This window comes from Nycticebus coucang, unplaced genomic scaffold (assembly GCF_027406575.1).
Source record: "Nycticebus coucang isolate mNycCou1 unplaced genomic scaffold, mNycCou1.pri scaffold_49, whole genome shotgun sequence".
In the NCBI taxonomy this organism is placed as follows: Eukaryota; Metazoa; Chordata; class Mammalia; order Primates; family Lorisidae; genus Nycticebus; species Nycticebus coucang.
The window spans coordinates 424,861-438,694 of NW_026515580.1; the positions used below are offsets into that span (position 1 = coordinate 424,861).

A 13,834-nucleotide genomic window follows, 5' to 3' on the forward strand; every position below is an offset into this window, starting at 1 on the left:
CACATGTTTGTTAGCCATTCATCTGTCATCTTTAGAGAAGTTTCTGTTCATGCCTCTTGCCCATTGATATATGGGACTGTTGGCTTTTTTCATGTGGATTAATTTGAGTTCTCTATAGATCCTAGTTATCAAGGTTTTGTCTGATTGAAAATATGCAAATATCCTTTCCCATTGTGTACGTTGTCTCTTTGCTTTGGTTGTTGTCTCCTTAGCTGTACAGAAGCTTTTCGGTTTAATGAAGTCCCATTTGTTTATTTTTGTTGTTGTTGCAATTGCCATGGCAGTCTTCTTCACGAAGTCTTTCCCCAGGCCAATATCTTGCAGTGTTTTTCCTATGCTTTCTTTGAGAATTTTTATTGTTTCATGCCTTAAATTTAAGTCCTTTATCCATCTAAAAGAAAGTGTGAGTAAATATAAGTAGGTTTCATAGAAGTACTGAGTACACTGGATACTTTTTCCTCCATTCTTGAGACATTTTACTCAGGAGAATATGTTCCGGATCCCTCCATATAAACACAAAAGAGGTAAAGGCTTCATCTTTTTTAAGGCTGCATAATATTCTATGATATACATATACCACAGTTTATTAATCCATTCATGGGTCGATGGGCACTTGGGCTTCTTCCATGACTTGACTTTTATAAATTGAGCTGCAATGAATAATCGGGTGCAAATATCTTTTTTGCAAAGTAACTTGCAAAATTACTTTGGTCTTTTGGATACACTCCTAGTAGAGGAATTGCAGTATCCAATGGCAGGTCTGCTTTATTTATATGGAAGCTGCTATTTGAGGTGCATACATACAGTAGAACCATCAGAGTTGACCAACTCCCTACACTGACCCTCCTTAAGTTGACTTAATTTTCATAGACTGGACATGCACCACATGTACATGTCAGTACAGCAGGTCTAGTTCTTGACCAGTTGACCAGTTTTTTACAGTCCCTTGGGTGTTCTGTTCAAGTCACTGAGGTTCTACTGTATTCAGGATTGTTGTAATTTCTTGTTGAAGTTCTCCCTTTACCATTTTAAAATAACCCTCTTTGGCTTTCTTTACCTTTGCTAATTTAAAATCCGTTTTATCTGATTTGAGAATGGCTATGCCTGCTCTCTTTTGGTTTCAATTTGTGTGGAATACTTTTTACCACACTTTCACATTGTATCTGTATGCATCCTCAGTGGCTCCAATATGTTTCCTGGAGAAAATAGATACTTGGATTGTGTTTCCTTATCCATTCAGTCAGACTACACCTTGTGAGTGGTGCATTTAAACCATTAAGAAATACAATTGATATGTAGGATGCTCTTCTGTTCATAGTGTTGGGTAATACCTTGTACCTTTTTTGCCCTTTTGTGCTATTGTTCTATAAGAGTTGTGAGCTTTACTTTTTTGGGTGATTTTACATTGGTGGCTATCAATTGTGCTGATTCATGTATAATGCAGTTTTGTCTACTTTCTGCAAGGCAGGTCTGGTCGTAACAAATTCCCCCCATGCTTGTCTGGAAAAGCTTAATTTCTACATCAAATATGAAACCTAGTTTTTCAAGATACCAGATTCTAGGCTGGTAGTTGTTCTGTTTAAAAAGATTAAAGAGAAGACTCCATCCCTCTGGTTCATAAGATTTCTGCTGATAAGTAAGTTGTTAGTCTGATGGCTTTTCCTTTGCAGGTCAGTTATAGATTACACCTAGATGCCTGTAGAATTTTCTCCTTCATTTTGACTTTGGCCAAGTTGATTATCATGTGTCTCAGAGATGTAGCATATGCTATGAGACTTTCCAGAGTTTGATGACCATCTTGTATCTAGATGTCTGGATCTCTGGTGATACCATGGATGTTTTACTCAAAAATTCTCTTGAATAGATTTAGGTACAGCATGGAAATCTATGGATTATCTGAGATATCTCTCTGCCCCCTAAGAGTTTCACATTCAATAATCACTAAATCATGTTGACTATATGTCTTTTCTTCTTCTGCATATTTCTACTAATGCTGCAGGGTTAAATATTAATACATTAAAATACACTGATAATTCCTAGTTTAGCGTGTGCTCTCAATGCATCATTCTCATAGGGAAAACAAACTACCAACTATCATTGTTATTTCATAAATGAAAAAAAATACTTTAAGACAAACAAATAAAAAAGTCATAATGCCAAGAAAAAGACCAACACTTAAAATAAAAAAAAAAAAACAACTAAGCTCCCTATTTTTCTATATTTTACCATAGATGGGTAAAACCTCATAATAGATTGAGAGCAAGAATTGGTGCCAAGGTAACTGTGGTTTTGACTACCAAAAAAGCTTCCTTTGTCTCCTAATCGCTTCATGTGGTTACCTTCCTCCTATCCCCTTCAAGAGGCCTCAGAAAACTACAGACAACATATAAAAATTCATCCTGGCATGCCTTTATAAGTAACATTTATTGGAATAAATTCATATCTATTTGCTTACATATTACTGATGACTGCTTTCACAGAACCATGACAGGGTTGAGTAGATGTGACAGAGATAACCAGCTGAGCTAAAATATTTACTGTGTGGCCCTTTGAATAAAAACTTTGCAAGTCTCTGCTTTACCCATAAACAGAGCTCTCTAATACTCAAATCTGACCTGTGACTTCTTTGCTCAAAATTCACCAATGAATCCCTACAGCAAACTTTACTGGCTCCATACCTAATAGCCATTCCATGTTCCCTCTTGCTAGAGGAACACAATCCTATTTGGATATTTATCAACCCAAAACCCTTCCCAGGCTCCAAAACCAGAAATAATTATTCTAAGCTAATCTGCTTTCCCAGTGACTGGTTTAGGGATGAGCATATGATGTACCCCAGCCAACAAAATCTAACAGGAAGTCCCCTGCAAGCATGTGAGTTTTCTCTCCATTTAACTGAAACATAAGAAAAGCAGGCCTTCCAACCATGAGACATCACCTTACGGGAACACAATGTTTGGAGTTACTGCTAATTAGGCAACCACAAAAGGAGACATGAACAAAACACAAGCAACAGCACAGCAGAAAGAGGGACAACAAGGGGGATGCTGAGGATGTGCACTGACCCCCCCCCCAAAAAAAACAACTCTGTTTTCTGTGGTTGTAGCCACCATTGGTTAGGTCATCTTCAACATGGATGGAGGGAGGGTAATTGGTGGGAACACAACTACGGTGCATTTTACAAGGGTACATGTTAAATTTACTAAGTGTAGAGTATAAATGTATTAACACAATTAAGAAAATGAGCTGAAGGCTATGTTAACTAGTCTGATGAAAATATTTCAAATGGACAATAACCAAAGCAAAGAGACAACCTACACAATGGGAAGGATATTTGCATATTTTCAATCAGACAAAAGCTTGATAACTAGGATCTATAGAGAACTCAAATTAATCCACATGAAAAAAGCCAACAATCCCATATATCAATGGCCAAGAGACATGAATAGAAGTTTCTCTAAAGACGACAGACGAATGGCTAACAAACACATGAAAAAATGTTCATCATCTCTATATATTAGAGAAATGCAAATCAAAACAACCCTGAGATATCATCTAACCCCAGTGAGAATGGCCCACATCACAAAATCTCAAAACTGCAGGTGCTGGCGTGGATGTGGAGAGAAGGGAACACTTTTATACTGCTGGTGGGACTGCAAACTAGGACAACCTTTCTGGAAGGAAGTATGGAGAAACCTCAAAGCACTCAAGCTAGACCTCCCATTTGATCCTGCAATCCCATTACTGGGCATCTACCCAGAAGGAAAAAAGTCCTTTTATCATAAGGACACTTGTACTAGACTGTTTATTGCAGCTCAATTTACAATCGCCAAAATGTGGAAACAGCCTAAATGCCCACCAACCCAGGAATGGATTAACAAGCTGTGGTATATGTATACCATGGAATACTATTCAGCCATTAAAAAAAGTGGAGACTTTACATCCTTCGTATTAACCTGGATGGACGTGGAAGACATTATTCTTAGTAAAGTATCACAAGAATGGAGAAGCATGAATCCTATGTACTCAATTTTGATATGAGGACAATTAATGACAATTATGGTTATGGGGGAAAACAGAAAGAGGGAAGGAGTGGGGTGGGGCCTTGGTGTGTGTCACACTTTATGGGGGCAAGACATGATTCCAAGAGGGACTTTACCTAACAATTGCAATCAGTGTAACCTGGCTTATTGTACCCTCAATGAATCCCCAACAATAAAACAAAAAAAGAAAATATTTCAAATGGTATATAAAACCAGCACATTGTACCCCATAATGGCATTAATTTACACAGCAATGATTTTTTAAAAAATGCCCATGACCTACAGAATAAGACCTACTCATTTCTATACTAATAAAAAGGTTTTCATGAGCATGTGTGAGCCAGGTATTCACCTCATTCCCAGCATAACTGAACCTCTGAGAAATCCTGCAAGGCCATTTATGAACATCAGATTTTACACTTCCTCTTCCTTCTGACAAATATGTAATCTGGTTAGATATTCCTTCTACAAGCATCAGTATTTTGCCTCTTTCACTGGAAGACTGCTGTTCACTCTACCTGCTTACCTTATATCCTATTCATTCCCTTAAAGCTTTAATTTCTTTGCATGGACTTAAGGTGGCTGGCATAAACATAACATAATAAATACATAAGGAATGATATAAGCATGTGCTCACACACAGTAAACACCGAAGATAGTAGCAAATAATTAAAATGACAATGATAATAACTAGTTCTTGACTTGGCACTACAGCATAGTGGTTATGGTGCCAGCCATATGCACAGACGCTGGTGGGTTCAAACTCAGCTACACAATGACACCTGCAACAAAGAAATAGCCGGGCATTGTCGTGGGTGCCTTTAGTCCCAGCTACTTGGGAGGCTGAGGCAAGACAATCGCTTAAGCACAAGAATTGGAGGTTGCTGTGAGCTGTGATGCTACGGAACTCTACCCAAGGTGACTTAGGGAGACTCTGTCTCGAAACAAACAAACAACAACAACAAAAAAAACTTCAACTAGCTTCTGATAGTATTTTTTAAAATATTTGTCTTCTATAACACTAGCAAAATGCTTAGTACATAAAAAACACTTAATAGTTATTTGTTAAATGGGCAAAGGAATAAAGATTATTTCCTTAACAATTCTGTTCATCAACCTCAGGAATTAAATAGGAAATGATCTATTTGGAGCACCTTACAGGCCAAAACTGTGTATTCCATTTGTTTTCTTTGAGACAGTGTCTCACTCTGTTACCATGGGTAGAGTGCCATGGTGTTGTAGCTCACAGCAACCTCAAATGCTTGGGTTCAATCCATCCTATATTTAATTTTTTTTTGTTATTAAATTATAGCTGTGTACATTAATGCAATCATGGGACACCATATACTGGTTTTATAGACCATTTCACACATTTTCATCACACTGGTTAACATAGCCTTCCTGGCATTTTCTTAGTTATTGTATTAAGACATTTACATTCTACATTTACTAAGTTTCACATATACCCTTGTAAGATGCACCGCAGGTGTAATCCCACCAAGCCCCCTCCTTCTCCCCACCTCCCCCCTTCCCTTTCTCCATTCCCCCTATTACCTCAGCCTCCTGAATAGCTGGGACTATAAGCACCCACCACAACACCCAGCTAGTTTTCCTATTTTTAGTAGATATGGGGTCTTGCTTTTGCTCAGGCTGGTCTTGAACTTCTGAACTCACTCATTCTGCCTGCCTCAGGCTCCCAGAGTGCTAGGATTACAGGCATGAGCTACTGAGCCCAGTCTACTCCATCTTTTTTTTCCACAACTTGAGAAACCTGATACAGAAATTCTTTTAGAAAGATACACAACATTATATTTCAGATTGTATATATATATGTCACATTGAGGTAGCCTAATAGCACTTTTGTTACTATGAAACATTTTTGTACTTTTATTATACTTTGTTTACTCAGAGTTGGGCATTTGGAATATTTATGAGGCAAAACCTCTAGCGAATGGTAACAGTATCTTCTTCTACCACAATTATGGTTACCATGACAGTTACCTAGCACACAGAAGAACACACCTTATTCTAACCAGGTAAATATATCTTATTCAATTACAATTTTTGGTTAATGAAGTCAATAATAATAAGGTCTTGTTGGTATAAGAATATATAACTTGTGCTTCTCAACAGGGATTGCCCTTCTGACTCGCCTACTCAGAAGATACCATTAAGAAATATTCACTTATTGGTGTTAGCCCACACTGGATATGTTTCGTAGTTTTATGCCTATTTATGGTACCACAGAGGTATTGTTTATTGTTGAGTTCCCAGGTTTAAAGACAGTATGTCTTTAGAGACAGATTGCACTATGTAATACAGTTAGCCTTTAAACAACAGGGGTGTTGCCTGCAGCATCCACTTACGTGCAGATTTTCTTTCACCTCTGCCACCTGCAGACAGCAAAACCAATCTCTCCCCTCCCTCCTCCTCAGCCCATGTGAAGACCAGGAGGTGGAAGTCCTCTACAATGATCCACTTCCACTTAATGAACAGTAAATATACTTTTCAATTCTTTCTTTCTTCTTAATGAATTCCTTCCTCTATCTTTATTGTAAGAATACAAGATTCTTTCTTTATTGTGAGAATCAGGTAGATAAAACACACAAAAATATGTGGTAATTGATTGTTTCATTCACTAAGGTTTTCAGTCAACAATAGGCTATTAATAGTTTGTAGGGAGCCAAACATTATACATAGGTGGATAATCCTAGCACTTTGAAAGGATGGGGGGATTGCTTGAAACCAGGAGTTTGAGACCAACCTGAACAAGAAAACAAGACTCCAACTCTATAAAAATTTTAAAAATTAGCTGGGCATGGTAGTATATGTCTGTATTCCCAGCTACTCAGGAGGCTGAGGCAGGAGGACTACTGGAGCCCAGGAGTCTGAAGTTGCAGTGAGCTATGGTTGATGCATCCCTGGCCAACAGAGGAAGATCCTGTCTCCCCCCAAAAAATGTGGTATGTAAATGTTTGACTACGAACCACACATTTTTTGAGGGTAAACAGTAATTAATATTCTTTAAATGAATGTAAATCCCTTATTACAAAAAGTAAATGGAGGATTTATTTTATAAACAAGTTCAACTCATTACAGTGTGATGATGGAGGACATTTTGAACATTCCAACTTGCACATCTATTTTCTCATTTATACAAAAATCTCATATAAGATTTTAGAGGCCATAACTAATTAAATGAATTGTTTTCGGACAATATTATATTGGATTCTAAGTTATCTGCAACTGACTTAATAAACAATTCTGAACTGTAGGCCTGGAAGGAACAAATGAAGAAAAAATACATAAAATTTACAATTTTTTTGGTAACTGCTCCTTTGTGTTCAGAACTTACTACTCTTACTATAATAGGTCAACCCAGAGTAATTCACTACCAGAAGTCTTACCTTGTGCAGGAGTTATAGGTTTAATTTTTGCCTTGTATTCCAAAATTTTCTGTTGAATGCTATGTATAAAGAATAAATAGAATTATAGTTTTAATACTGATGTGAAATATATTTACCACATATATTAAATTATTAGACTATTTCAGAAAACATAAGAGCTGACATCAGAATGTTATCCCATACAGATCAAATTTGTAAGCTCTATGAATTTATTATACAGCTTCGAAAGAATAAAGAAAAAAAGCAAGGTGAAGTACTCATGAATTGAGGGAAGTACAGCTCATTACATTAATTAGAATTAGCTTGAAAAAATGGAAAACTTCCTGAACTCAGAATAAGTTCTACCTCTACAACAAATAGCTAATTGTTCGTGCCAAAACTGCCTCTTTAAGGATTAATTTTTTTTTTCTAAAAATAAGGATTTTATGACCATCTTTAACTAGGTTATTATGATGCTTTACTGAGACAAAATTTTTAACTGCTCAGAGAAACAGGAATACAATGGAATACATTGCTCCTAAAATTTATTATTGAAACTGTCATAGAATCCCACATAAAATACCATCTGCATTTTTCACAGGTTGTAATTGTTTTATTATTTATTTATTTATTTTGAGACAGAGTCTCACTAAGTCACCCTGGGTAGAGTGCCATGGTGTCACAGCTCACAGGAACCTCAGACTCTTGGGCTTAAGTGATTCTCTTGCCTCAGCCTCCCAAGTAGTTGGGACTACAGGTTCCCACCACAATGTCCGACTATTATTGTTGTTGTTGTTGCAGTTGTCACTGTCATTTTGGCTAGCCTGGGTGGGATCCAACCGGCCAGCCTTGGTGTATGTGGCTGGCATCCTACCCACTGAGCTATGGGTGCTGCCCCACAGGTTGTAATATTCTAATGTTGCATTTTCCAGTACATGTTCATTAAGTCCTACTTTTTTGGATATTGGTTGTTTTCTACTGTGTGGCTTATAAATCAGGTTGATAGCACACAAAGCGAGAATAAGATGGAGTTAGTCAGGCTAGGGCTGAGATGACACAGACGGTCTGGATGGTTAGGTCCTATGTGACCTCTGAGTATGTCCTATGTGACCTTTGCCTCATGTCTCCCATCCTTGTTGTCTTGTAAATATGGGTTTAACCTAACATTGTATATCCTGAATAGCTTAAGGCAATGTATTAAAGAGATTAACTTCTGGATTGGAATGTTGTTATATGGATCATGGGTTATGTCAATTATTGTTTGTTACAGATCATTGGTTATGGTGATTATTGTTATTTAAAATAAGTATTATTACTGCTGTTTAATATAAGGGTTAGTATGATTCTTTCTTTTAACATTTACATATAAAACTGATTTTGGAATATACCATATCAAAAGAAGCAAAAACAAAGACCTGATCCTCTCAATACATGCAGAAAAAGCATTTGATAAAGCCCAGCATCCTTTTCTGATTAGAACACTGAAGAATACAGGTATAGTTGGCACATTTCTTAAACTGATCAAAGCTATCTACCACAAACTCACAGCTAGTATTATACTCAATGGAGCAAAACTGAAATCTTTTCCACTTAGAAATGGAACCAGACAAGGTTGTCCTCTATCGTCACTACTAATTCAACATAGTGCTGGAAGTTCTAGCCGATACAATCAGGCAAGAGAAGGAAATAAAGGACATCCAAATGGGGGCAGAGCAGGTCAAACTCTCCCTCTTTGCTGATGATATGATATTATACTTAGAGAACCCCAAAGACTCAATCACAAGACTCCTGGAAGTGATCAAAAAATACAGTAAGGTCCCAGCATATAAAATTAATCTCCACAAATCAGTAGCCTTTGTATACACCAATAACAGCAGCCAAGACAAGAAGACAATCAAGGACACCCTTCCCCTCACAGTAGTTTCAAAGAAAATGAAATACCTAGGAATATACCTCACAAAAGAGGTGAAGAATCTCTATAAAGAAAATTATAAAACCCTAAGAAAAGGAATAGCAGAGGATATTAACAAATGATAGAACATACCATGCTCATTGCTGGGGAAAATCAACATTGTTAAAATGTCTGTACTTCCAAAAGCATTCTACAGATTCAAGCAATCCCCATTAAAATACCAACATCATACTTTCAAGACTTGGAAAAAATAATTCTTTGTTTTGTATGGAACCAGGAAAAATCCTGTCTAGCTAAGGCCATCCTTAGTAATAAAAACAAACCTGAGTGAATCAGTCTACCATATATTAGGCTGTACTACAAGGCCATATTGATCAAAACTGCATGGTACTGGCACAAAAATAGACATATAGACATTTTGGAACCAAATAGAAAACCAGGAAATGAAACTAACATCTTACAGCCACCTAATCTTTGATAAACCAAACAAGAACCTACACTGGAGGAAAGAATCCCTATTCAGTTAATGGTGCTGGGAGAACTGGATAACCATACATAAAACACTTGAAACTGGATCTGCACTTTTCACCACTCACTAAAATTTATTCACGATAGATAAGAGATCTGAATCTAAGGCACAGAACAATAAAAATCCTTAAAGAAAATACTGGTAAAACACTTCAAGGTATCAGCCTGGGAAAAGACTGTATGAAGAAGATTTCAGTGGCAACTGCAACAGCAGAATAAACAAATGGGACTTAATTAAACTCAATAGCTTCTGTACAGCTAATGGGACAACCACCAAAGCTAATGGACAGTCATCAGAATGGGAAAAGATACTTGCATACTATGAATTAGACAACAGATTTATAACTAGGATCTACACAGAAAAAGAGTCAAAAATCCCTTCTGTCAATTGGCCAGAGAGAAGAAGAGAACCTTCTCTAAAGAAGACAGATGAATGGAAAAATAATAAACATATGAAAAAATGCTCATCATACCTAATTATTCGAGAAATGCAGAAAAAACCACCCTGAGATATCATTGAACCCCAGTGAGAATGGCCAACATCACAAAGTCTCAAAGCTACAGATGCTGGTGTGGATGTGGAGAGCAGGGAACACTTCTTTTTTTGTTTGCTTGTTTTTATTATTTTTTTATTGTTACATCATAGCTGTGTACATTAGTTCAATCAAGAGGTACAATGTGCTGGTTTCATATACAATCTGAAATATTCTCATCAAACTGTTCAACGTAGCCTTCATGACATTTTCTTAGTTATTGTACACTTCTGCTGGGACTGCAAACTAATACAACCTTTTAGGAGAAAGTATGGAGAACCCTCAAAGAACTCAAACTAGACTTCCCATTTGATCCTCCCATTACTGAGTACCTACCCAGAAGAAAAAAAAAAATCCTTTTACCATAAGGACACTTGCAGTAGACTGTTTATTGCAGCTCAATTTACAATTAAAAAAAAATGGAGAAACAGCCTAAATGCCCCCCAACCCAGGAGTGGATTAACAAGTTGTGGTATATGTGTGCCGTGGAATACTATTCAGCTACTAAATCAAATGAACACTATACATCTTTTGTACTAATTTGGATGGAGATGGAATACATCCTTCTTAGTGAAGCATCACAAGAATGGAGAAGCAAGAATCCAATGTGCTCAATTTTGATATGAGGACAATTGATAACCTAGTACATGTTGGGGGGTCAGAGAATGGGGGAGTGGAGAGAAGGAAGAAGGGGAGGTCACAGTGTTTGGCACACCTCTTGGGGGAGGAACACATTTATAAGAGGAACTTTGCTTGACAAATGCAATTAGTGTAACCTGGTTCTTTGAATGAAGAACCTCAATAAATCCCCAACAATAAAAAAATGTGATTTTGGAAATAGAAGAACAGGACAGTCTTGGAGAGGACACTCTCATCTTCTCCACAATTGATGGACTTCTGACAAATAAAGTTTGGTGCATCTATCCCCATCTCTGCATATTGGCTGACAGTGACAGGTGGCCAAACTCTCTTCATCCAGTAACAAGGTCATCTCAGCTGTTTCATAGTTTTCAACAAAATTTATTTGTAAGACATTAGCCCACTAAATTAGATAACATAAAGTAAATGTCCCCCATTATAATGGTAGAAAACTAATAGACGTCAAGACCTGGTTTGGATTCCTACTATTCTCTCTCTACCTAGTACCTAGTCAGACTCTGAACCAGTAGATCTTTGTTAGAATGGTATTTAATCTCCATGCTCATCTCCAATTGATGTAGACGACAAAAAAATTCTGCTTCTTTAAATTCCATGAAGGAGCGAGATCCATGTTGATACTTTCTCATTTCTGAAATACATCAACAACACTTTGCACACAACATCCCACGAGTTATTCAGCTCCATGCTCATTTCATAGATCATCTTACACAAAATTTTTTTTAGAGAACATCACAGTTTCACTATTGGGTGCTGCCCATTTTGCTTTGACTCACACTATTAGAGTTTGTCAAACAATTCAGTCATCATTCAAGAACTACACAAAATATGGAATGTCTCAAGAAACTGAATGTGACCTTTGCACATGAGGCATGCTAATCTTCTCTGTATTGTTTCAATTTTATTATACGTGCTGCCAAAGCAAGCACAATGTTCTACTTTTGTATGTAACTTTTTTTTTTTTTATTTTGGGGGCTTCATTGAGGATTTAAAGAACCTGGTTACATTGATTGCTTTTGTCAGATAAAGACCTTCCTATAATAGTGTTCCACCTCCAAAACGTGTACCACCCCCTGTGATTCCCACCCCCTTCCTTTCTCTGTTCTCCCCATCCTCAACCCCCACACTGTGTGCTAGGTCACTAATTTTTCCCATATTAGAATTGAGTACATAGAATTCTTGCTTTTCCATTCTTGTGATGCTTTGCTAAGAATAATGTCTTCCACTTCCATCCAGGTTAATACAAAAGATGTAAAGTCTGCATCTTTTTTAGTGGTTGCATAGTAGTCTATGGTATACATATACCACAGTTTGCTAATTCATTCCTAGGTGGGTGGGCATTTAGGCTGTTTCCACATTTTAGCAATTGCAAATTCAGCTGTGATAAACAGTCTAGCACAAGTGTCCTTAAAGTAAATAGATGTTTTTGTTTTGTTTTTTTCCTTCTAGGCAGATGCCCAATAATGGGATTGCAGGATCAAATGGGAGGTCTAGTTTGAGTTCTTTGAGGGATCTCCATACTTCCTTCCAAAAAGGTTGTACTAGTTTGCAGTCCCACCAGCAATACAAAAGTGTTCCCTTCTCTTCACATCCATGCCAGCATCTGTAGTTTTGAGACTTTATAAGGTGGGCCATTCTCACTGGGTTTAGGTGATATCTCAGGGTGGTTTTGATTTGCATTTCTCGGATAATTGGGGATGATGAGCATTTTATCATATGTTTGTTAGCCATTCATCTGTCTTCTTTAGAGAAGATTCTATTCATCTCTCTTGCTCTATGTTGTAAAGGATTCTTGGTTCTTTTGTGTTTATTGAGTTATCTGTAGATCCTAGTTATTAATCTTTTATCTAATTCAATATATGCAAATATATCTTCTTATTGGGTAGGTTGTCTATTTGCTTTGGTATTGATTTGTCATGTAAATACAACTAACCTGTTCAGATTCAGAGGTTTACATCCAGCAGCTACATTCTTAGAATTTGACATAGAATTTGAAAACATTCTTAAATTTTGAGGTAGAGAACCAAGTAGCTTCAAAGATTTTCATAATTATGGAGGACAAATCATTTGAGGGCCAAGGACAAGTTGGTGTCCACTACTAGAGAAGGACATGGGATCTTTTACAGCCTAAGAAAAGGTGCTGCACAGGCTATAAGTAGGCTTCAGGGCATAGATCTGGTAACAAAGAAGAAATGGAACTCCATTCCTTTCCTGCATCATTATTTGGAACTCTCTGACAGTTTAGAACAATCTCAGCTACTATTTGCTAGACAAAAGGACTTTAAAAAGGAGAATGTACAAAGGATTAGGCTAAGTCTAAACTAAAATGTGAGCTCCATATAAGCTCTATATAAGTAGGGGAAAGGATCTCTTTGCTCACTGTGTGTTTGTGTGGCTAAAGGACAGAGGACTAGCTGCCAGAGCAGAGAACGATGCTAGTGCTTTTGGGAACAATGGACAAGCATATAAGCAAATGTAAGTGAACCACAAAAAGTATTACTTTGAAGTTTAAGTGTGTTTGACCATGGAGACTGAGGCATCTGAATCAGCAAAGACTTCCTAGTAGCATAATTACCAGACTGCAGGACCAGTTTCCAGGCAACAACGCAGCAACACAATCAGGGGAAACAGAATGAGTACAAAGTCCTTCTTTTCCCCTTTCTGCCTTATAAAAGAGGATTGCCTTTCTTGCACTTTAAAACCTGTTCAGTTCTTGAAAATTTCAAGGAGGAAGGTCTAGAGCACAACAGTACAACAGGGAATGGTACAACAGCT

At 37.2% G+C, this 13,834-nt stretch overlaps 1 protein-coding gene and 1 non-coding gene across 2 annotated transcripts in view; both read right to left on the reverse strand.

Moving 5' to 3' along the window:
• The window catches only part of LOC128579380 (putative ankyrin repeat domain-containing protein 20A4), a 69,715-nt gene that overhangs the window by 44,357 nt on the left and 11,524 nt on the right, over positions 1 to 13,834 (reverse strand). The window contains exon 6 of the mRNA XM_053581508.1: positions 7,451 to 7,509. Coding sequence (XP_053437483.1) covers positions 7,451 to 7,509 — 59 coding nt within the window. The remainder of the gene's footprint in view (positions 1 to 7,450; positions 7,510 to 13,834) is intronic.
• On the reverse strand, positions 11,882 to 11,988 carry LOC128579388 (U6 spliceosomal RNA). The gene has a single exon (XR_008378135.1). It is a non-coding gene; the product is annotated as a U6 spliceosomal RNA (small nuclear RNA).